General features: G+C 35.9%; 1 protein-coding gene across 2 annotated transcripts in view; it reads left to right on the top strand.

The window, feature by feature from the left end:
• Positions 1 to 8695: 8695 nt before the first annotated feature.
• The window catches only part of LOC121407274 (glutathione synthetase-like), a 30734-nt gene continuing 14752 nt past the window's right edge, over positions 8696 to 24677 (top strand). The window contains exons 1-6 of one of the 2 annotated variants that reach the window (XM_041598254.1): positions 8696 to 8772; positions 12775 to 13082; positions 17019 to 17094; positions 21278 to 21423; positions 22473 to 22589; positions 24149 to 24313. In XM_041598254.1, the coding sequence (XP_041454188.1) occupies positions 12796 to 13082; positions 17019 to 17094; positions 21278 to 21423; positions 22473 to 22589; positions 24149 to 24313 (791 nt within the window). In that variant the 5' untranslated portion in view covers positions 8696 to 8772; positions 12775 to 12795. Of the gene's footprint in view, positions 8773 to 11632; positions 12065 to 12774; positions 13083 to 17018; positions 17095 to 21277; positions 21424 to 22472; positions 22590 to 24148; positions 24314 to 24677 lie in introns of those variants that run through there. The other variant, XM_041598253.1, reaches the window with a different exon arrangement.

Below are 24677 nucleotides of genomic sequence, written 5' to 3'. Positions count from 1 at the left end.
ACTACCCCTTTTTGGACAATTTGTGGTTTTTGATACCCAAAACTACCCCTTTTTGGAAAATTTGTGTTTTTGATACCTTAACGAGTGCACTTTTTCACTCTTATTCAGGAACCACCCCCTTTTTTCTTACAGAACATCCCTGATTTTTTTTACCCTTTCATCCTAGCTCCCACTCCTCCATGTACACATTAACTGCTGCATGCACTCCTCACACAAGTTTTATATTAAAGGTCAAGTCCGCCCCAGAAAAATGTTGATTTGAATCAATAGAGAAAAATTACACAAGAATAAGGCTGAAAATTTCATCAAAATCGGGTGTAAAATAAGAAAGTTATATGACAGTTTAACGTTTCGCTTATTTTTCACAAAACAGTTTTATGCAAAATTCGGCAGCATTTAAACAAGAGAGTCGATGATGTCCCTCACTCACTATTTCACTATTTCTTTTTTTTATTGTTTGAATTTTTTATTTTCATACAGATTTGACAATATGGACAAGCTTAGCTGAACCACAACACGTTAAACAATTAGAATTCCCAATGTTTAGGGAAGAAGAAAACTTGTTTCACCTTCTTATGAGGAGAAAATTTGAATATTTCACATTTCATATGATAAAATGCAAAATAAATAGTGAGAGAGTGACGTCATCAGTTCCCTCATTTGCATACCGACAGGATGTGCATATAACTGTTTTGTGAAATTAAGTGAAACTTCAAAATGTCATAACTTTTATTTTACATCCGATTTTAATGACATTTTCAGCGTTATGTTTGTTCGATTTTTCTCTTTGTGTTTAAATAAACTTTTTGTTGGGATGGACTTGTCCTTTAAATCACTCCACCATATTCATGCAGCTTTCTTCACTCCCCCCCCCCCCCTCTCTCTCTCTCTCTTTTCACCTCTGTCATCTTTTCTGATTTACATGTTGATGCCGCTTAGATAGTAATTTGCATATAATTTGATTATAAAGTCCATATATATCTTTTATTTGTATATAATGTGATAGATCTATACTTTGGAGCATTGTGGCCCTGTGGATTAGTCTCCGGACTTCGAAACAAGAGAGTTGTGAGTTCGAATTCCAGCACTGGCGTAATTTGCTTAGGCAAGACATTTATCCAAATATTGTGCTGCACTCGATCGACCCAGGTGTGGTGAATGGGTACTAGCTCGGTAGGATTTATTCCTCGAACGCTTCAGCGCCTATTAATGATGGCTCAGCTCAGCAACGGCCAGGGTAATAATACCACTGAAGTATCAAGTCGTAATTGAGTCATAGGCACAAAATTATCTGCGCTATATAAATTTATTTGAATTTATATGAATATTGATGTGCCTTAACTAATTTTCATGGAATGTTACCAAGAATTCAACAAGGCTCTGAGTCGAATATATATATATATATATATATATATATATATATATATATATATAGAGGAAAAAATGACTACGAAGTGGTCGTTGCTCCTTGCTTCTCCATTTAATCAAGCTTTCGATCAATGCATGATCTTCCTCAGGACTATAAATGTATAAACAAAGTACAAATACAATACAATAATATAATAATACAATATGATGGCCACTAAAATAATCTAAACATGCTTCACGGTTACTTATAATTATTAATTATTTTACACTATATAAACAAGAGAACATATATATATATATATATATATACAGAGATTTATTATAAATGTATACATGTGTAGGAGTCAACATATCTGAGGAATTATAAACAAGAGAACATATTATATGATATAAAAGGACTTATTTTGACAAATACCAGATAAAGATATATATTTATAGAAAGAGATATTTATGTAATATATATAGATTTGTTATAAATGTGCCAACATATCTAAGGAAATGCAGACAGAAAACATGTTATATGATAAGAGACTTATTTTGACAATTGCCGTATAATTGTATATATACAGAGAGAAATATTTATTATAAAAGATTGTATGTGTATAGGAGTCTCTGTATAAATAAATCTCTGTATATATATATATATATATATATGTTCTCTTGTTTATATAGTGTAAAATAATTAATAATTATAAGTAACCGTGAAGCATGTTTAGATTATTTTAGTGGCCATCATATTGTATTATTATATTATTGTATTGTATTTGTACTTTGTTTATAATATTTATAGTCCTGAGGAAGATCATGCATTGATCGAAAGCTTGATTAAATGGAGAAGCAAGGAGCAACGACCACTTCGTAGTCATTTTTTCCTCTATATTGACCCTCACCACTATGAATGACCGCCAGTGTTACGAGGCTTTTGGAAAATTTCTTCCGCTATATATATATATATATATATATATATATATATATATATATATATATAAACGATATTGGCCCGAAAGTTCTCAACATATGCATGCTGCCGGATAAGAGCAGACAAAAATTGTCTGCTCTGTTGAAGAGTCCTAGAATGGAAGGCTCATTCCAGCCCAGCCTAATTTTCATACCCTTTGTTTCAGTGGGCAGTGCTCGCTCAAGCATGAATAGTTTTCCAACTTTTAGGTGTCATTTCATTTGAAAGTTGACTTTATTGGCTTCCATATACAATTGATTTGCCCCAAAATTGATATTTTTTTTTATTTGGCAGCCATTTAAAAAGTGCAGAGACTCCAACCCCATACACCTTCTGATCTGAAGTTTCTCCCGCCTGGATCCCCAAGCAACAGTAGCGTACCTAGAATTTTCCAAAGGGGGGGGGGCGGCAAATTCTTCCGCCAAAAAAAATTACCAATCCTCCCCCCCCCCAAAAAAAAAGGTCTTCAACCACAAATATAAGGATTTTGTACCAGAAAAAAAATTGACAAGCAAAAAAAAAAGAAAGGTCTTCAAGTTCAATTATGCCTCGTCAGGAGGGGGGGGGGGGCAGGATACGTCCCTTGCATGGGTTGTGACTCGTCAGGGGGGCAGTCTGCCCCCTTTGCCCCCCCCCCCGTAGGTACGCTATAGTGCCAAGCAAACTTCAACTTGATTTGCGCGCGCCTAGCGCACATCATGAGCGCGAAGTCCCTTGAGGCCGGGGTGTAGCTTTATAGGGTCCAAGATGCTCTCCCGTGCTATCTCAGGCTTATTTTCAATATTTGATAAGTAAATAAAAATCCAATGATTCAAACCATACATTTTGGCTTTATAAAACTTAATATCATTATTCACGCATGCATATGAAATTGATAAGCATCTACAAAACCATACATTTTTACGATATGTTTATTCGTATCAACCAGTAAAGACCACTAGCGTACCACTAGGGGGGGGGGGGCAGTCACAACCCATGCAAAGGACGTTCCCCCCCCCCCCCGACCGGCTTGAAGACACTTTTTCTGGTACGAAATCCTTTATTTGTGATTGAAGACCTTTTTAGATAATCCTCTGTGGCCAGGTCCCTATGCAAGTCCTTTATGAAACGGGCCCCTGATGATAATTTCTGGAGTAAGATTGCTTAAAGTTGGTTATCAGCAATTACACTGCTTCTCTATAATTAGGCCTATTTCACATAACCAAAATGGAGGAATTTCCTCACTTTTTTTCTTTCTAATGATATATATAGTCATCAATTCATGTCATGTCATGTTATCAATTCTTTATATGCAACGGAGGAGGCGCTAACTCTATGGATGATGCTATTATGATGGCTCGCGCCTGCTTAACGAGCTTGCGCACAGCTTTGACGCTCTATATACTTATAGCCCAGGATAGAGAGGCATAACCTTGTTTTTTCATATATACAATATTTTTTAATGGTTTCTTGTCAATTCGAGGTTGCTGATTACGAATCTGAATGATGCTACTCGTGTAACTTTGAGCATTTTCCGCAAATTGGCAAAATCCAATATGGCCGCCAAAATATGCAAATTACCCATGAAAATCATAAAATTACCCGCACATTGGTTATAAAATATATTATTTGCGTTGCAGGAGTGAAATACTCTCTAAAAAAAAACATTTTTGACAAAATATTTATTTCTTGATATTCAAAATGGCTGTCACAGACCTCTGTATACCCTATCATGTACTGAGTAGGGAAATCAATTTTTCACAAAAATGATCAATAAACTGCAAGTACTTGTGATCTATATATGGACGAAGTAATATATGAAAATCATCACTGCTAGCATGATAATCATTTATTATGTCATGGGAAAATTGCTGTATTTAATATTCAAAATAGCTGCCACTGGCCCAAATAGTATTATTTTCTATGAAGGGGCCAACAGAAATCGCAAGAGTGAGCACTAAAATGCATATTATTACGAGAAACGAGTGGAATACTGACTAAAAACACAATTGCTAACAAAATATATTATTCATTATGCCATGTATGATTGTGATAAATGCTATATTTTGATATTCAAAATGCCCGCCAAAGGCCCTCAGTATTATGTACAATGATAAAGAGGACCAAAGAAATCACAAGAGTGAGCACTCAAATGCATGTATTTATGAAGAATAAATGTAATACTGTCTAAAAAACCGAAATATATCATTCAGGTTTAAAGTTGTGTTTAATACTGTAATTTGACTTTCAAAATGGCTGCCATAGACATTGATTGTATTATGTGTACAATGCGATCTAGGAAATAATTTTTCACACGACTGAGCACCATAAATGCACGTAATTATGATATATGAGTAAAATGTTGTCTGAAAGCATAATTTCTAACATTATCAGTTCTTCTGCCAGGTAGGTGATTAATACTGTATTTTGAAAGTCAAAATGGCCGCTACAGCCCCCAATTATGTACAATGCGAATGGGGACAAATGATTTTAACAGATTTTGGCTTTGCTTGAATGACTAAATGGTTTTGTATGAGTGAAATATTGTCTGAAAACATGATTACTAACGAAATATATCATATCATCTAAAATTTAAATTCAAATGGCCGCCATACCCCCTTTTGTGAAAATTATATGTCCTCATTCAAATTGTACATAATACAATAAGGACCCATGGCGGCCATTTTCCATTTCAGAATGCAGCACTTATCACCTTAAATGCACCGGATATGATATACCTCGTTAAGAACCATGGTTTTAGACAATATTTCACTCTTACATCACTCTTATATGCAATACTTATAGTCAAGCAAAGCCAACGGTCCAGATTATATGTCCCAAATTACAATGTACAATACTTTTAGGACCTAGGGCAGCCATTTTTGAATTTCAAAGTACAGCATTTATTACCTCCATGACCAATAAGTGATGTATTTATTTAGAAATCATGTTTAAGACAATATTTTTACACATACATCACAGTTACATGAATTTAATGATTCTCACTATTGTAAAAAGTAGATTCCCTATATACGCATGTAGCATAATAGTTAGGGCTTGTATCAGCTATTTTGAATGTCAAAATACAGTATTTATCACTTACATGGCAGAAGAAATGCTACATTTCATAAAATCATGTTTTCAAATAATAATTTATCATACAACAGGATTTTATGGATTTCATAGTCAAGTAAATCCAGATTCTTACAAAATACATGTCTCCGATATAAGTAATACTATTAGGGCCTATTGTGGCCATTTTGAATTTCACAATACAGCATTTGTCTCATGCATGTTTTGCTAGAAAACATGTTTCAGACATTATTTTACTCTGTGATCACAATTACATGATTTTTTTAGTTCTTACTCTTGTGGAAATTAATTTCTCCAATCGCATTGTAGATAATGTATAATGGGTCTATGGCGGCCATTTTGAATGTCAAAATACAGCATTTATCACATAAATTGCATTTATATTTCGTTAAAATTGTATTTTTAGCCAGTATTCCACTCGCTTATCTTAATACTAGTGCTCACTCTTGTGATTTTCTTTTGTCCCCATCAGCATTGTACATACTGTCCTGGCGTTTGGTGGCTCTTTGAATATTAAAATGCTTCATTTATTACATACATGACATAACAAAATAATGATACATTTTGTTGGCAATTATGTTTTCATCCATTAATTCACACACAAAAAAATCACAATTACGTGCATTTAGTGCTCACTTTTGTGAAATTTAGTTTTCCCCATTCATATTGTACATAATATAAAGAATACATGTGTCTATGGCGGCCATTTTGAATATCTAGAAACTATTTTTTTTGTCAAAAATAGTTTTTTCAGAGAGTGTTTCACTCCTGCAACGCAAATAAATATATTTTACAACCAATGTGAGGTAATTTTATGATTTTCATGGGTAATTTGCATATTTTGGCGGCCATATTGGATTTTGCCAATTTGTAGAAAATGCTGAAGGTTACACGAGTGGCATCATTCAGATTCGTAATCAGCACCCTCGAATTGACAAGAAAACATAAAAAAATATTGTATATATGAAAAAACAAGGTTTGGTCAATTTTCTATGGGGCATATAGACCAATTTCACAACGTGAGAGGGCAGCAGACTGGTCGCCATGCTGCGGTGGGCGAATCAACTTTTATAGTACACAAGTCAATAGGGTATTTGGTACATTCGTTCGATTTTTTTTTTATTTTGGACCAATTGAGCAGATTTCTTGTAAGATTCACAATGAGCATTAATCGGAGAAGTTCAGGTCGCAGCTGTGCTGTGTTCAATTGCCACAACAATTGGAGAAAGCTTCAGGATTGGAAGCAAAGTGAATGTGAAATTCACTCGCCTTGGACTCATGAAGCCTGTTTGTGTGTGAAGCCGTACTCCCTGCATAGGTTTCCAGGCCGTGATGAAGGAATGCGTCGCCAGTAGCCCTCTCTTCCCCTTCCTCCTTTCTCCTTCCTCTCTGTTTTATTCTCTTGCCTTGCTCCCTCCTTTTGGATACTTATAGGCCTGCATAAAATGTGGTGGTGGTGGTGGTGGTTTTTTTGTGGGGGGGGGGGAGGGGGGATTTATTTGATCATGCTTAGATGGAAATATCAGTCCCTCTCTCCCTCTCCCTCTCTATCTCACACTATCTCTCTCTCTCTCCCTCTCACTATCCCCTTCTCTGTATTACAACATCCCCTCTCCCCCCCCCCCTTTCTCACACACTCTCTCGCTAGCCCCCCCTCTCTCTCTCTCTCACTACCCCCCCCCCCCCTTTCTCACTATTCCCCTCTCCCCTCTCACTATCCCCCTCCTCTCACACATACTCCCTCTCCCCTCTCTCATCCTCTCTCTCTCTCTCTCTCACTCTATGTCTCGTTCACTCTCCCGCTACTCTAACACAATTTACTAGCAACAAGAAGTGAGCTCCCTGATGAAAACCAACAGCGATTCTTGGTCATCATCAACTCACTTTTACTGACAAAACTAAGGGGAAAAAGTATAATAGCCAAAGTGCAAAAATTTATCATACCTTCGTCGGTCAGATATGGCCATTGTCTTACATCGTCTACCCAGGTGTCCATGCTTTATTTTATTGATTTACGATGAAGTTAATGACACAATATCAGAGCTTATCTGTAATCTTTCATTGAATTTGTACACAGAGCCAATCGCGGTCAGCGCACTTGCCCACCGCAGCAATGGCGTCGCCGATAGAGGGCCAAATACATAAACGGCCGTGAAATTGGTCTATATCCTGGACTATTACCTTGAAATCGGCTTGGATATGAAAATCTAATTCCAGTTTTTAAACAGGTGTTTGGGCAGGAGAAAGACCATTTTAAGGGGAAGAAAATACAAGCGGGAGAAACAGAGCCTGTGCGGGAGACATTAAATCTCAAGCGGGAGAACGGGAGATTTGGGGAAAACGGCCTTTCGGCGGGATATCTCCCGCCGAAAGCGGGAGAGATGGAGTCTCTCAAAGTGTATATTTTTGGGGGGACGCAGTGTATTCGGTTCTCTTTCATTTCCGAAGTTCTCTTTTTCTCCTTTTCCCCCGGGGGTTTGTTGTTGTTGTTGAAATTCTACGGGAGTGCTCCCGCATGCAGCTAGCCCCCATCTGATTTCATTGCCTTAGACAGCAATCTGCTTCCATTAAAAATGTTAAACTTGATTCCTGAACCATTTTCACCCCCACTTTATATACTCTGCCCCCCCGGGGGGGGGGGGGGCACTTCCATTCACGAGTGGATATACCATGCGCGACCATGGGGTCTCGAAAAGCACCCTAAACACGTAATTTCCATATTCTGAAAATGCACCCCTTAACAAGTATTGGCGTGTGAAACCCTACCCTTAACAAGTATTGGAAACAAAACGATACTCTTGGCAAATAGTCCCTGAAATGAACCCCTAACCAAGTACAGGAATGTTCATTGTTACGGGTCCTTCGGTCGTCGGCTACTCCCCACCTTCTTCACCTCGCGCATATCGGACTCTAAACACGTAGTGTTGGGGCAAAAAGGACATCCTTTATAAAACATTTTGATTTTGTTTTATCATCCCCGCAAATTCGACCCAAAACACGTAATTTTCCTAGCGAAATAGATACCCTTTTTTCATTATTTTTGTGTTTTTGACACCCTTATCACGTTACGTACGTAACGTGCCCTATCGTGAAAAAGACATCCTTTTTACGTGTTTTTTTGGTCGCGCATGTATCCACTCGTCAATGTAAGTGGCCCCCCCGGGGTCGGGACTCGGGGCCGTCGTTTTCCCCCATATACCGCGTAGCCTGCCCCCCCCCCCCCTTCCTAGGCTATAGGGGCTAGGCCCTAAACGCGAGTGGGATCGGACCGTACTTATATATACAGCGTTTCGTGATTACGTCACTGAGCTGCATGATCAGTCACATAGCATAGACCAATCCATCGGCCGTCTGGACTCCACTGCTACATATCGGTATGAAAATCGTATAATTTTATTTCATTAGGTCATTAATTATTTATCGGAAAGGATGTGCCTGCGAGTTTTAACAAAATAAATAATTTTCGCATTTGCGGCCTGTCTTCGGTCTTAATAATAACTTCTTATTTGGAAAATTTGTAGTGTACGGTCCCGCCTGCTTATATTCACGTTTGTTTTTGTAATTGTATTTTTAAATGACAAATTGACATGAGCAGGGGCGGTATTCTGAAAACCGTGTTATTAGCACGAAAACGGTGATACTGTTAGCTAACATGATTGGTTTTCTGAAAATGATGTTGGCATGAAAAACAGCTGGCAGCCGTCTGATTCGAGGATTTTTTAAACATTTTTAATTTTGAAAACAATTTCTCCTTGACGGCTCGATCGCTAGCGCTAGTATCGTGCAGCCACCATTAGGGGGTTAACAATGCAAAATCGCCCTGACGGGGCTCATTGATTTTTGTCTTTATTTCTTAGAAATATGTAAAAAAAGAACTGTATGAAAATACAGACTATTATTATTCCATTTTGGCCTGAAGCTCACCATAACGGGAAAAATAAATTTGAAATACAAGGGGAAAAACCACTTGTTCACTGCTACCACCCCGCCTGTGGGGAATCTACAGGTAGGACTATGGTATGCCAATGTTGTACAGAGCACACACATTAAAAAATCATTAAAATATCACTTTTGTGACCAAAATTACTAATTTCCATACAGTTGCAATTTATTTTTCATTAGTAACTTGTGAATAATTTTTGTATTCACCAGAGCGCTCAAAAAATGAATTTGGGGCATATTTTTTGGTACGCCCTCTATTGGTGGAAAGTAATATGGCAAGAAAATTTTCATTTTTTGATCTCTATTTTTAATTAAGAAAAAAATAATTGAAAGAATCAAATTTAAATAAGAGTTACGTTGTATGAATAATAGGTGTAATGGAGACTGTCAGTGTAAAAAAATCAAGCATTTGCCCCAAAGAAAAAGAGAAAATAAGCCAAACATTGCCACCCTTATTTTGCCACACATGGAGATATAAGTGAGAACAAGGTTATATCATAACCTTGTTCATTGAATGAGTGGGAAAAACAGTGATTTACTTCGGCTGTCGCGCGACTTCACTTCCCTTTTTTATCCGAACTTAATAGATAAACATATGGCCATTGAGTCCCTGTACAAATCGAGCTAGAACTTCGGTCTCTATTTGGTGAGTGGAGCCAGCGGTGGCGAGGAAGATAACACAAAATTTGGTATTCTGAAAATGGTGTTGGCTAAAATTTTGTTCAAAGATAACACATGATTTAAAGAACAAGTCCACCTCAACAAAAAATTGATTTGAAAAAAATTGAAAAATCCAACAAACATAACACTGAAAATTTCATCAGAATCATATGTAAAATAAGAAAGTTATGACATTTTAAAGTTTCGCTTAATTTCACAAAACAGTTATATTCACACCCTGGTTGGTATGCAAATGAGGAGACTGATGACGTCATCCACTCACTATTTTGTATTTTATTATATGAAATATGAAACATTCTAATTTTCTCCCCATTGTCCAGTGAAGCAATGATTAATTTCTCCATGAAATTTGGAATTAGCATTGTTTAATACTATATGATTCAGTCAAGTCGCTCCCTTTGGTCAGATCTGTAAAAAATGAAACATTGTATAATTCAAACAATAAAGAACAGAACAGAGAATTTAGCCAAGAGGGGGTTGAACCAAGGCCTGTTCAGACTTTCTGTACAATTTGCTTCATTGAGCGGGTATACTGAGAAAGGTTCAATAATGCACATTAAATGCTCACTGCCAAACTTACTGAATCATGGCAACAACCATACGTACATGTATAGTGCCCTTTGCCAAAAAAAAAGCATTTATTTTTGTTCATTTCTCATTGAATGTGTTGAACCAAGTGCAATAATACACAAAATCTGCATTGTCCATGGTTTTATCCCATAAACATTTTATTCTTTAACATGTATTAAGAGCTGAAGAACCTGTGTTCTTATTCTTAGCAAAACTACTAAGAACTGCCAAATACTAATTTCAGGTTGATTGTACTAAAAGAAATGATTTAGATAAATTTGCAACTCTTTCCGTAAAAGTCACAGCTTTGCCAATCAATGCTTTAAACAGTCAAAAGTCTCCAACCATGGCTCAAATAACAAAGGAGGTTTAAACAAACAAAAATGTAGTTTCTTTAACACATGACTTTCGGTCTTTGGCTTGAAAATCAAGAATTTCTCTTTACAAAATGTGAGTCTCTGAGTCATGGAATTCTTCCACACTGATCCTCATTTCATGTTTGAAAAGGAACACTAACTTTGCAGTATTAGCTATACAAAGGCAGTTCCTCAACTTGGACCAAACCAGTCAGCAGGAGCTAAATACCCTACATGAGAAGATGCAGAAAACAGCATCTTCACCATGACTTATATAGTCTATATGAATCATATTTTGACTGGATTTAATTATGAAATAGAAGTTAATGTTTTTAGTTTTAAAATGAATGATTGTGAAAATGATTTCAGTGTAAGGGTTGTATTTTTTCTCGTTTCAACTTCGTATCAGAAATTTTTGTTTAATATTTTTTTTAAACCTGATTTAGATTTTGAAAAATCTGATTTAAATCAAATAAATCTGATTTTTTTTATTAAAAAAAATAAAAAATCGCCAGCCCGGCTTTCAGTCTCCTCTCAAAGCAAAGATTGTGAATGGAATGGATTTGGCGTGTTGCTCTACGTAGTACTTTTTCTATTTTGGAGATATCCTTTTTTTAAACCTGGATGCCACATTGTAGCGAAGTACTCGAGGCTAGGCCTTATGATTGATTTGTACGAATGCATTCTATCTAAGGTAGAGAAAGTACGCTTGATGATTCCAAGCTTGCAATTTGCAGTTCACTATTCACATGCTGTGAAAATGTCATCTGCCGGTCAAAGGTTAAACTCAGATCAGATTCTACTTCAACAGAAGGGATAGGTTAACTCATGTCTGTCATGTAATAGTTGAAGCAAGGATTTTTTCTACTGGAATGAATGACCTTGCACTTCTCTTGGTTCAATGGTAATTGCCATTTGAGAGATCATTCCATGAGTCTTGTCAAGTCTGTCTGCAGGTCTTCGGCATCAGCCTTAGAGTGAACTGGTGCAAAAATGTTGATATCGTCTGCAAAGGGTGACCTTCCCCTTTAACTTCTGTAACTTGGAGTCTGGGAGCACCATCAAAGGCGGCAGAGCTCCAACGTCTGATAAGAGACAATAATCCCAAGGGTAAAAGGTAGCAAAATTGATTTGGTGATGGGTTGGAGCCTCTAGATGATTGTCTGAAGAATAGATGTAACTTCTATGTTTTTTTACTCTTCTTTGATTAAAAAACAAACATTTTACCCGCTGTGATCCATGACACTTTCCCTGATCAGGTGCCTAACCTCTGATACCTTTGGTGGCGAAAATCTACCCGAGTTACATGTAGATCTTCTTAAGCCTCTGCCAGGCTCCAGGACAATATTCTGACTAAATATTCATGACACCTACGACCGACCCTGTCTGCCTGTCATATCTTTTCATTCCTAATGCAGTACCATCACATGTCTCTAATTGGCAAAATATTTACATGCATAAAAACAGGATATTATGAAAATCATCTTAGAATTCCAATAAATGTTAAGCTGGCTAAAATAAATCAATATTTCTATGCACAGAACTATCAAAAGAGGAAAAATTATATATTTGCAACAATCAATTAGAAATTGTAAAATTATTGAATTAAGGAATACTGGTAATCTGCCACTTCTTTGGACCCCCCCCCCCACCTGTTGTGGCCACCATAAGTTATAATGCTCTAAAGTTTGTTTCCTCTCTTGATGCTGATTTTTGAAGAGGCATCCATCCCTACACATTGTTTCCATCTTAGAGAACTTTTTTTTCTTGAGATTTATCTTTTGCTTCTAATGAAAATAATGGTATTGTTAATGCTTTTATTTACAGAGAAAACAAGGTGTGAACAATATGTCTGATCCATCACTGGACCCCATCATGCCATTGCCCTTAGACCAGGCACTTCTGAAAGATATACAGGACCAAGCCAGGGACTTTGCATTAAGCCATGGTGTGGTCATGAGGATGCCCCACCGACCAGAAAGGTCAGAGGTCATCTGTCATGCTCCCTACACACTCATCCCTTCTCCATTTCCAAGGGTGTTCTTTGAGAAGGCAAAGAGACTTCAGGTGGCCGTTAATTTGCTTTTGTACAAAGTTAGTCAGAACAGAGAGTTCTTAACAAGAACGTTGTCAAGGTAAGAAGGATCTTATATTATCAATGGAAAAGCTCACCCTTATATTAATGAAAAGAATGAGAGCAGCATTTGATGGTTTGGAAAAAAATTATCAAAGAAGTCATAACAAAGTTATGGATTTTTTAAATTTTGAGATGTGAAAATTAAAGTTCTTGTATGGTATATGGAAAGATATTTTCAGTCAATCATGCACACAGAATTAATATTGCATGGCCAGGCTCTCAACTTTTTCCTTGGTTGTCAGGGCAAGCTATACAATGTTTTTAGGTTGCCAAATGGCATTTTAGGTGGTCATAGTGTTTATTGTACACAGAGCATGCAAACCATTCATAACAAACCCCTTTGAAATGTTGCCTGCTTCAGCAAAATCTCCATATCATGCTCGGTTTGCACTAAAGCTTTGTCGAGAAATTACAGATCTTATGAAATTGTTTAATATACTAGCCAATTATAGATCTGCCAATTTATATTGCTCAGCCACTGGGAGCATTCCAAGGTTTTAAATCCAAGTGCACGGAATGTAGAATTTGAGAGAAAAGGGGGTGGGGAGGTGGGAATATCGCTCTCTTTAAGGTGTTTGTTATGCCCTCACAGACGAAGTCCGGAAGGAGCATTAAGCGGTGCCCCTGTCCATCCGTCCGTCCTTCCATCCGTCCCCCACTTGGTTTCTGCGCAATAACTTGAAAAATATTTGATGGATTTTAAAAAATGTTGGTGTGTAGGTAGATGACACCAAAATACAGACTAACATCGAACTTGGAATCCGTAGGTCAAAGGTCACAGCGTATTAAATATGCGAGTTGGTTTCCGCATGATCATTTATGAGATATTCAACAAATTAAAAAAATTTAGGTGCATAAGTAGATGACACCAAAAAATAGACCAAGTTCGAATTCAGAGTCTGCAGGTCAAAGGTCACAGCTCATTAAATATGCAAGTTTGTTTCTGCATGATAACTTATGAAATATTAAATGTATTTTTAAAAAAAATTTGGTGTGTAGGTAGATGACACCAAAATACAGGCTATGTTCAAATTCAGAGTCCGCAGGTCAAAGGTCACAGCTCATAAATATGCAAGCTCAAAGGCCACAGCTCATTAAATATGTGAGTTGGTTTCCGGATTATAACTTCTGAAATATTCAGCGGATTTAAAACAATTTGAGTGTGTAGGTAGACGACTTCAAAATACAGGCTAAGTTTGAATCCACGGGTTAAAGTTCACGGCTCATCTTATATGCGAGTTTGTTTCCACATGACTTTGGAAAATATTCGCCTGATGTCGAAAATGTTTGATGTCTGGGTAGATGACACCAAAATACAGTCAGGTCACATCAAATGATGTCATATCTTCTGTCAGAGATTATAATGGAAAGGGTGAGTCTTTAGGTCAAAGGTCACATATCCATATTGGTTTCTGCATGATATTAAGTTCAATCATAATGAATGAATTTCTGATTGTATCCTTTGGAATGTACATTAAAGGACAAGTCCACTCCAACAAAAACTTGATTTGAATAAAAAGAGAAAAAATTAAACAAGCATAACTCTGCAAATTTCGTCAAAATCGGATGTAAAATAAGAAAGTTATGACATTTTAAAGTTTCGCTTATTTTTAACAAAACAGTTATATGAACGAGCCAGTTACATCCAAATGAGAGAGTCGATGATGTCACTCACTATTTCTTTTGTTTTTTATTGTTTGAAATATGAAATATTTTGATTTTCTTGTCATTGTCATGTGAAATGAAGTTTCATTTCTCCCTGAACATGTGGAATTCCATTATTTTAACATTTTGTGCTACAGGCAAGGAGGTCCTAATCATCAAATTCATAAAAATTGAAATATTGTATAATTCAAACAATAAAAAACAAAAGAAATAGTGAGTGAGTGACATCATCGACTCTCTCATTTGGATGTAACTGGCTCGTTCATATAACTATTTTGTTAAAAATAAGCGAAACTTTGAAATGTCATAACTTTCTTATCTTACATCCGATTTTGATGAAATCTTCAGCATTGTGCTTGTCTGATTTTTCTCTATTGATTCAAATCAACATTTTTCTGAGGTGGACTTGACCTTTAAATTTCTGATTTTTTTTTTTTTCAGAGGGAATTTTCTCCTAATTCTCTTGCTGATAGGTCTGTTTACTAAAGTAAAATTCAGAATATATTATGCATACTATTTAAACAAAATTTCTTCTTGAAAACAAGGAAGTTTGCCTGGGGCCTTCCAGACATACCAACAAACAATGCTTTCGACTGGATCAGAAGTATTATAGCTTGGTACATGAACTAACACAGTGTAGCTTACTGGGTTTCTAGGGGAAAAAATGAAATCCATATTTTTTTAACAGGCCTGTTGAGACATTCCTTGAAAAGTGTTTACAACAGTCTAACAAATTGGAACAGAAATTATTTCAATGGTTTGGGCTTTTTTCATATATTCATGTTGAGTCCTGACAAATCTGAGTGGTGGTAAAAAAAAAAAATATCTGCCCTTTTATTTTGCTTTTGACCAATAATTATGGAGTTAGTCCCTGGACTTTGTGTGGGTGCTGTAATAAGGGAATCCCCAGTGTAGCAGTCCACTTGCACATCCTAAACTTTGCTTAGAACAGAAGGAGGGACCTGTGGGTTTCAGTGATTCAGTTCACTTTTTGCCACCAAGGCACTTACCTTGCCATTGAGTTTCTTTCAGACTCTTTCATACTGAATTGTATATGTCATTTATCAGAAGTCAAACATTTTCTGTGGTCGTGTGAAACTTGAAATGTCTTTATTCCCACAGTCTGTATTAGTATAAAAAGCATTTTTGAAGCTTTTTAGTTTTCATTCAAACTGTAAAAAATATTTGTAGTCGAGTGGAAACTGTGAGTCACCAAACTAAACCACTCTGGGTTCAAAGATCTCTGAGTGCTATTATGGCCATAATTTACAAGGAATTTACCTTCAAAACTTTGACCCAGATGAGGTTTAAGTGGTTACCTGGTTGGAGACCTTGTTTAAATGTTGAAAACCTCTAAGGACATGCAACTATGTCATTATGGAGTTGATTGTTAAAAGAATAGAGTGGCATATTGTGCATCATATGAGTCAGTTCTTTATTTTATTCATAAATCTATAAAACTTCTTTAACGAGTTATAATATTAACAAGTAATTGATATTAGCTATGTGCTGTTTATATGATGATCTTGCCTACATTTTTCTATTATAGAGGAAGAAGGTGGGCAATAGGTGGTTGAGCCGTGGTGTAGTGGTTCTGACTCTCGCCTTGTAAATGGAGGGTCGTGTGTTCGAATCCCACCGCGGTCTAACGTCCTTTGGCAAGACGTTAATCCACACTTTGTAACTCTCGACCCAGGTGCTAAATGGGTACCCGGTAGGATGCGAAAGATATGTTTGAATTTGCCAGCGCCATAATGAGGTTGCGATGAATGCTCCCCAGGGAGTGGAAATTGTGGACTTTTCGCGCGGGATTGAAATTAATCCAATGACCGGGGTAATAATATGCTGTAAAGCGCTTTGGGCCATTCTGGGAAAAGGGCTATATAAAAATTGGCTATTATTATTAATACAGATAAAAGTGTAAGTTTTGCATAAGAGAACACAATTAAGTTTATGAACATAAGGAATAAAGAGAGTGACCCAAATAAAATGTGAGAGAAAGGGGGAAAGAAAATATCATGGCGAACAAACAATATACACACCTAGAGAAATAGATAAATGCTCGAGTCGATTTACAATAGTAGTTGCCAGGTCAGGTGGGTGTATCGTGGGTGTAGTGAATTCATTTGGAAAAAATTTTGTTATTTAGAAGAAAAAAATGAATAACATCGTACATGGCTTTAACAAAGATTTTCATTAAAATTACAAAAAATCTGTAATGACTAGTGACTTAGGGGTTTTAATTTTGTTTATTTTGTTTCTTTTGCAGAACAATAGAAGGGGATGATTTCACAGGCAGACTATTCAAGATATATCAACAAGTACATGAGGAAAAGGCAACGAAAGTAAGTAATATCCACATGATCTCTAACATTTTCCTGTTGTACTGTCATTTTTATTTGCACATACGGGAAAAGAAAAAAATGTACAAAATATGAGTTAAACGAAATTAATGATGGTGACTTTTATCTGCCTTTTCTTTTTCAGGCTTTTTAAGTCTATGTTTTATAGGTCAATCACTTTTTTACTTTGATATAATTTGCCTTATTGACAAATGTTATGTTACTAATGTTATTATGACATACTTATTGGGAACGTAGCCATGTTTAACCCATGTGGAATTTATTACAAAAATTAAAAAAAATATCAGAAAGTTGTAAGGTAATGATAGTAATATTGGGTTCTTAAATTCTCATGTCTGTTATGTGCATACATGTATATGTGAATGTCTGCAGAAAGGGGGAGGAGAGGGATTATGCATGACTTGCAAGTTTTTAGCAAATAATTACTGTTCTTTTTCAGTTATTTTATTTTTCAGTACTCAAAGTACATTCCACTTTATTGCCAATGTCTAGTAGACTTAGACATATTATAATTCTTACAAGATTGAAAACTGATGAAAGATATTTCTTAGAAAAACAATCTGGAATTCCATTTGATACGTCTCATTCCATTCAGTTGTAAAGTTAACTAGGAGCTTACAATGATACACACCCATGACATAGTCATAAGAATGTTATTCTAGAATGACATCATAATTGAGAAGTTATGGATGGATGACATGTTTGGAGGAAGAAGTCATGCCTTTAATATGGTAATCTGAATTGAGTGGGTGTATGGATAAGAAAATGTCATGCGGCCTTGCCCCCTCTGGGAGTAAACTGGAAGGGCTACCCCTCGTTCATGGTTCAGGAGACAGAGATATTGACATTGTAGTAGTTTCTAAAATGTGAACTGAAAATGAAAGCCGCATTTTATTGTGAGCTGCATATTCAGCGGTGACACTATATACTTGCCAGCTAAGCCAGCTAACAGTAACAATACTAAACCGATGATCAATATCTCATACTGTTCATGGTTGATGAATGATTAACTATGATGTTGTGTTCACATCTGCCACATGCCTGATGAACAATTTCATCTAAAGAAAAGTTCCCCAACAACTCATTATTGTATTTGAGCAGGTGCACTGTCTCTCTAAGTACTATTAATTATTCTTTTTATTTTGGGTTATCAAGTATATTTATGACGATTTCTATGCATTACAAGTACATGGTACACACTGCAAAATGAAGGAACTGAACTGTTCAAAAGTAGTTGTAAAGCAATGTTTGGAATCTGTCAAACTTCAAGAAATTATCAAATAGATAGATTTGTTTAAAAAATGAGAAAGTTGCGATTTTCCAAAATTCTTTTTTTTTCATTATTGATACTTTGATTTGTATTACATGTATGTACAGACTTCAGATCTTTTTTATCTGTTCAGAACTCTTATTTTCCAATTTTGATTTTGTTTTCTATATTTTACGGTTTACCTGAGTATTCATATAATTATGGTACATGATATAATAAATAGAAAGAGACCTCACCAGGAAGAAACAGAGATTTCACTTTATGTTTGATAATCAGATAGATACATGTAGAGTGTACCAATCCAAGATAAATTTCTTGTAAATTCTAAAACTGAACATGAATCAAACTTATACTCACCTGGTCAGCTCTGGACTCTCCTCCCGAAAAAAAAATCAAATTTTTCACAATTTTCACTCGACTGTTTGAAACTCACTTGGACTAGAGGACTCGCAACCTTTGAATGTATTTTTCAGCCAGTCTGTATGGTAACATGATGCTGTGAATCATTTTTACTCATCAACTGAATATCTTGTAGAAATCAATGGATGCATGTCTTTCAATTTGAGAGCAGCAAATGAGTAATGTGACAAAATTGAGAGCTGTTTGGTTATTGTGCAATATCATTTTATCAAATTACAATATATGGGAGCCATGGTGAAATCCTTTGAAATGGGTTTAAAGGGTAACTCAACCCTAATAGATTTTTTATTTTATTTTTTTAATATAAAAAGCAGATATTGATCCTATCACATTTATCACATGGGAACAAGTTTAACTTTCATGGGGAATTATTTAGATATTATGCAAATTCATGACCGTATTTTGTCTGTCTTTATCAATACAGGAAAGTAACTTAAGTTGAAATTTGTGTTGGAATTTAGAAAAAGGCATAACAATGCTGATTCATTGTCTCTTTTTTTTCTTCAAATTTAGTAATTCTGTTTTTAGTATTTTGCCTCTTTCACACAAATTATCTTTAATCAAGTTGGATATTCATGGCAGGAGGTCATTGGTTTATTGCACATAGTTGCTTGTTATACAAAGACAGAAAGACTAGATAATGCATGGGGAAAACCCAGGCAAATTTTGGAAGGGTAGTCTCCTGAGAGGCTCCGGAGCCAGAGCCGATCAAGGGGGAATAGAAAGTAGGGGAGGGGGAAGAATGGAGGGGGGGGAGATACTTGTACATGTAGATCATAGAGGATTGTTAAAAGATAGGGGAAGCCTTGGTAAGATGAGCCATTTTTGCTTTTTGGATAATCTGGTAGTTATAAGTACCATACTTTGAAATTTAATGTTTGGGAAACATTTTTTACCTATAATATTTAACATTGTACCCCCACGCTAAAAGTCACTGTCATCTTTGGAAAAAAAGTCAAATGGCTCAGCTTGCTTTACCCATGGGGTAAGTTGAGCCACAAAAACTACATGTATGTGCAAAAGTACAAAAGGTATGGGACGAGAATCAGCATGGCAATTTTTTAAGAAGTCTTTTCACTTGCTAATTCTCTAAAAATACGAACATCCTCAAAAAGTAAAACAACAATCATGTGGATTTGGTCCTTTCTGCCTACATATCAATGGCTTTTTAATGTTTATAATATCATGTAAAAGACCATGACAAGAAGGAGGATCCATACCGATTATCAATAGTGCTCTTATGTCCTTATTATATTTAAAGATGTGTGTGGGTAAAAAGCATTTATCTATTTCACACCTTTATTACTATTTTGACTGAAATTTGTATTTTTCTCTCTGAAAAATTACCTTTTGTTTCAACGTTGAAAAAAATGCAGTTGGGTTATGGGTTATGCAATGGGTCATCAATATAGATTGTATGGCACCACCACAATGTCTGACTCGTTTATTATTGGCCTGAGGTGGCGGCTCAACTTACCCCGCCTTCCCCTACTCAAAACATACTGAAGAGATATACATAGGAAAAAATCTTTCAAAATCATGAAATTCTGTAAATTTTTTTCAATTTTTTTTCATAAACTTGATATTGGTAAGAATTTTGGTGTTCTTTGAAGAATGATAATGGTGATTCTAGTGCTCTTGACATATCACTGATTCTAAGACCCTGTTCTCTTTACCATCCTAAAACTACTTTGCTGGAAACTAGATTAATGTGTAATGAGAATGCCCAAAGTGGTCTGGAAAGTATTCTTCCAAACCGGTTTGGAAAACCACATCAGGATGTAGTTTTTAAGATCGCTTTGCCCTGTTAAACTGGTTTTTAGCTTAAGCGAGGACACAACCGTTCTTCGGGAAGCAATCGCCGTACATTTTGAGTGTGCTACTCTAAACGACAGGTGTAGAAAGTCTACACTGTGGTTTCAAATTTTATGTGAAACATGTCACCTCAGTTTTTCCATAGCAACAAGACTGTTTTTTTTTATACTTTAAGTTTAAACTGCTTTTGGGTGATTGGATGGGAGTGCTAGCAAAACAATCTTTCAAACTGGTTTCCTGTAAACTAGTTTTAGAAAGTATAGTGAGAATGTGGTCGAAGTCCACAATTATTATGTTTTGGACTACACTTGTCAAGAATATCATTTTTATATAGTGAAATGTAAATGCTGAATAAATTCAGCTTTCAATATAGATTGTCAATTTGTTATTCATTGGTAAATTAAAATTTCAAGGTTTGCAATTTCTTTTTTCATCATTTTATAACTTGTGAATTTTCTATTCAGAGGCTTGAAATTCTGCTATTTATTATTAGGTCATTTGGTGGCGGAAGTTCAAATATTTCTTTCATAAAATTTTGAAGCTTGTTATTCTGTAGTTTATACATATATTTTCCTGGTTTATTTATCTACAGCCTATAAAATAAAAAAGATTCATAACATCTGAAGCTTTTCTATTGATATTGATTTTTTTTATTTACAGGATATTGAATTGGGTCTGTTAAGAACAGATTACATGCTTGATACTGCTAGGGGAGAGTCTGGTAATTTAGCGCTTTCCATGGTTGAAATGAACACAATAGCTGCTTCGTTTGCTGCCCTCGCTGGCAATGTTGCATCATTACATAGGTTAGTCAATGGTGCTGACATTTCATGGGTTTTTTTTGGGGGGGGGGTCATTTATTTTATTTCAAATTCAATTCTGATTAAAAAATACAATAAATCAAAGTTAAAATACAGATTACTGTGTAATATTGAGGAATAGTATTAATTAAAATGACTGCAAGTAAAAAAAAGGATAAACAGGAGGAAAATGAAAATATGGGGGAGCAAGCATAGGCCAATGGCATTTCAAAGGCCGGACTTCAGAAACGGTAACTGAATAATTATAATTGTGAGAGGGACAAAAAGAGAAGTTTATGAAAGAGAATTTCTATTACTTTTCCAATCAACTTTATAAATCACTGTGTAATATTGAGGAATAGGTACAAGTATGAATTATGAAGTATGAATCCTAGCTTAGCCGGGTAATATAGGAGCGCCTTGAGCACCTAAAGAGGTGGATATGTGCGCAATATAAATTCCCTATATTATTATTATTATATTATAAATAATTTACACTGACCTACGCCTCATAATCAAGGTTTAGCAATTGATTACAGAACAGATTTTTTTTTAAATAATGGTCTTCCCATGCCAGTAGAGTCCCCTGTGCGCTGTATCACAAATGTTTGTAATCAACCACATAATTAATATTGTCCAGTCATGACCATGGTTTCATGCATGTAGTAAACCTGTTAAAATTTGTCTTTCTAATTTGCAATTGATGACAACCAGTGGAATCCTTGATGACAACCTTTATGCAATGGTTTCCAGGTTTCATGATATTTAGCTTAAAACTAAGCAAAAATTGTTCCAACATTCAGTTCACCCCAATTTATTAAAAAAAGGTTCTCTGCAAGTTTCAAATTTTCATTAGGAATGAACAAAAGTAGGAAAATTATTTTGTTTCTGCCTACACTAATATAGAAAGATAACTTCATGATGAGTATTAAATAACTTACTCTTGTATAATGAAAATCAAATTGACAATAAAGTATACTGCTTTGATTTTGAAGTGTAAAGTTAATACTAAAGTTGATAATAATTAATATCAAACTATATCATCTTTGTTTCAGATTTCTTCTAGGGTTATGTCACAAAGATTTTGAGCCTTCATGTATACCAGATAATCAAGCAATTGAAGGTTTGGCTGAAGCCATTGTCAAAGCATTCCACCTCTATGGTCAACCTAGGTGAGTTTTAAATTAAGTTACAATCAAAGGCCTGTATTATGAATTCGGCTTCAATTCAAACTCCGGTCTAAAGTTGTGGTTTAACTATGGAAAGCCACATGCGACAGGTATCTCAGACTATAAGGCCCGAATTCACAAAGGTGGTTTTGAAAACCCACGGTTGAGTCCATGGTTTATGCAGATTTCCTGTATAAATTACGCTTAATTTAGCGCATATCGGGCGCGTGTATAAAACATGTCCAATGCTGACGCGCGCTTTCGTCACAGTGCGCCAAATTGACGCCTGTTACCATGGTTATCTACGCTATTTTATTCATGAGTCCACTGTTTGAAGAGTGGACTCATGAATAAAAACATTGGACTAATGAATAAAATAGCGTAGATAACCACGGCAACAGGCGTCAATTTAGCGCACTGTGACAAAAGCGCGCATCGGCACTGGACATTTTTTACACACGCGCCCGATACGCGCTAAATTAAGCGTAATTTATACAGGAAATCTGCATAAACCATGGACTCAACCGTGGGTTTTCAAAACCACCTTTGTGAATTCGGGCCTAAAAGTCTTTTGTGTCAGCTTATTTGACACTCAAAGCATTCATAACTGGTCAGACTTGGAATAATTATATGAAATGGTTCTCTCTATCATTAAAACATGATCGATGAGCCAATTAAAGATTGGAAAACATATAATGTAAATGCAGTTTTGAATTTTTTTGCTTCCCATAATTTTAACACAGAGTAGGACCATGGGCCTAAGTTAATCCGGATTTCGGAACACAGGCCAGAATGTCAAAATTCTTGTGAATGCTGCCTTGTATGATTATGTACATTCTGCACTCCCTATGGAATATTATAGCTGGTCGTGTGAGACACACACAATGCTGGGGCTAACCACAGTGACTTGCATATTTTCAAGTTACCACCGAGGAAGATTGGAGCTAAATGTAGACAAATATTCTGACAAAGGAATTTAGAGCTTCAGTGGAATTTGAACCCTGGACTTTGTGATTCAAAGTCAAAGGAATTATCTGCAACTTTTCTAGATTGACATTGAAACTTTGAGTGACATGGGCTAAAATCCTGAACCACTTATTACAGTTAGTGGTTTATTTCCCAGAATGCATTATTTCAACTGTACATTTATACTTACTACATGTGAACATAATTATGAAGGAAAGAATCCTACCTTTTTCATCATTTTTTTGCAATGGGAAGACAAGATTGTAATGGTAGTCTTGTGTTTGATGAAAAAAAAGGGATAAAATTGCCATAATGTCTTTCTTATTCTTTAATTGTTTTTTATCATTTTACCAGGACTTGAAATATTTTTTTCAGTTATTTGTTGTGTAAACACTTGAAGAAGTATAGTGTGATTTTGCTCAGAGGGGGGGGTACCCCTTTAGGAATCATGTTATTTCTTTTCTTTCTGCTCTTGTTCTCTTTTATACATAGTGCCTCAGTAATGTTCATCGTCACATCCAAAGAACCCAACTTCTTTGATCAAATGTTCCTGGATTATTTATTTCCTTTCTGCTCTTGTTCTCTTTTGTACATAGTGCCTCAGTAGTGTTTATCGTCACATCCAAAGAACCCAACATCTTTGATCAAAGGTTCCTGGAATATGCAATCACAAAGTGCGACCACAGGGTAAAGGTCATCAGGAGAACACTGGGTGACATCGGTCAAAGGGGTCAACTCACCAAGGACAGGAGGTTATTCATGTGAGTTTTAAGGCTTAAAGGTTAGAGTGGGCAGGGGAGTATTTTTCCTGATATTCAAGTCTATTTTTTTCTTGCATCCTGTGAAAAGATGTGTTTGAGAGCTGCACCCTTTAGAAATTTCAAGCTTAGCAACCCCCCCCCTTTAAAGAAGGTTATCCATATTTTGTTGCCAATTAGCTTCTTTGTCCTCTTACACAAAGGCTAACTATTGATCAAAGAACAATTGTATCGACCCCCATGTGCATTCAATTGTGAAAATCCATCAAACGATCAATCACTATTCATTGTGTTACAGGACCCCAGAAGTGGGTATTAATATGGTATCACAGAGTTTGTTCCTGTGCCAATTGCTCTGGGCTTAACC

Source organism: Lytechinus variegatus, chromosome 2, assembly GCF_018143015.1.
Source record: "Lytechinus variegatus isolate NC3 chromosome 2, Lvar_3.0, whole genome shotgun sequence".
NCBI classification, from domain to species: domain Eukaryota; kingdom Metazoa; phylum Echinodermata; class Echinoidea; order Temnopleuroida; family Toxopneustidae; genus Lytechinus; species Lytechinus variegatus.
The sequence above is the reverse complement of the archived record's forward strand: the minus strand, read 5'-3'. Positions and strand labels throughout refer to the sequence as shown.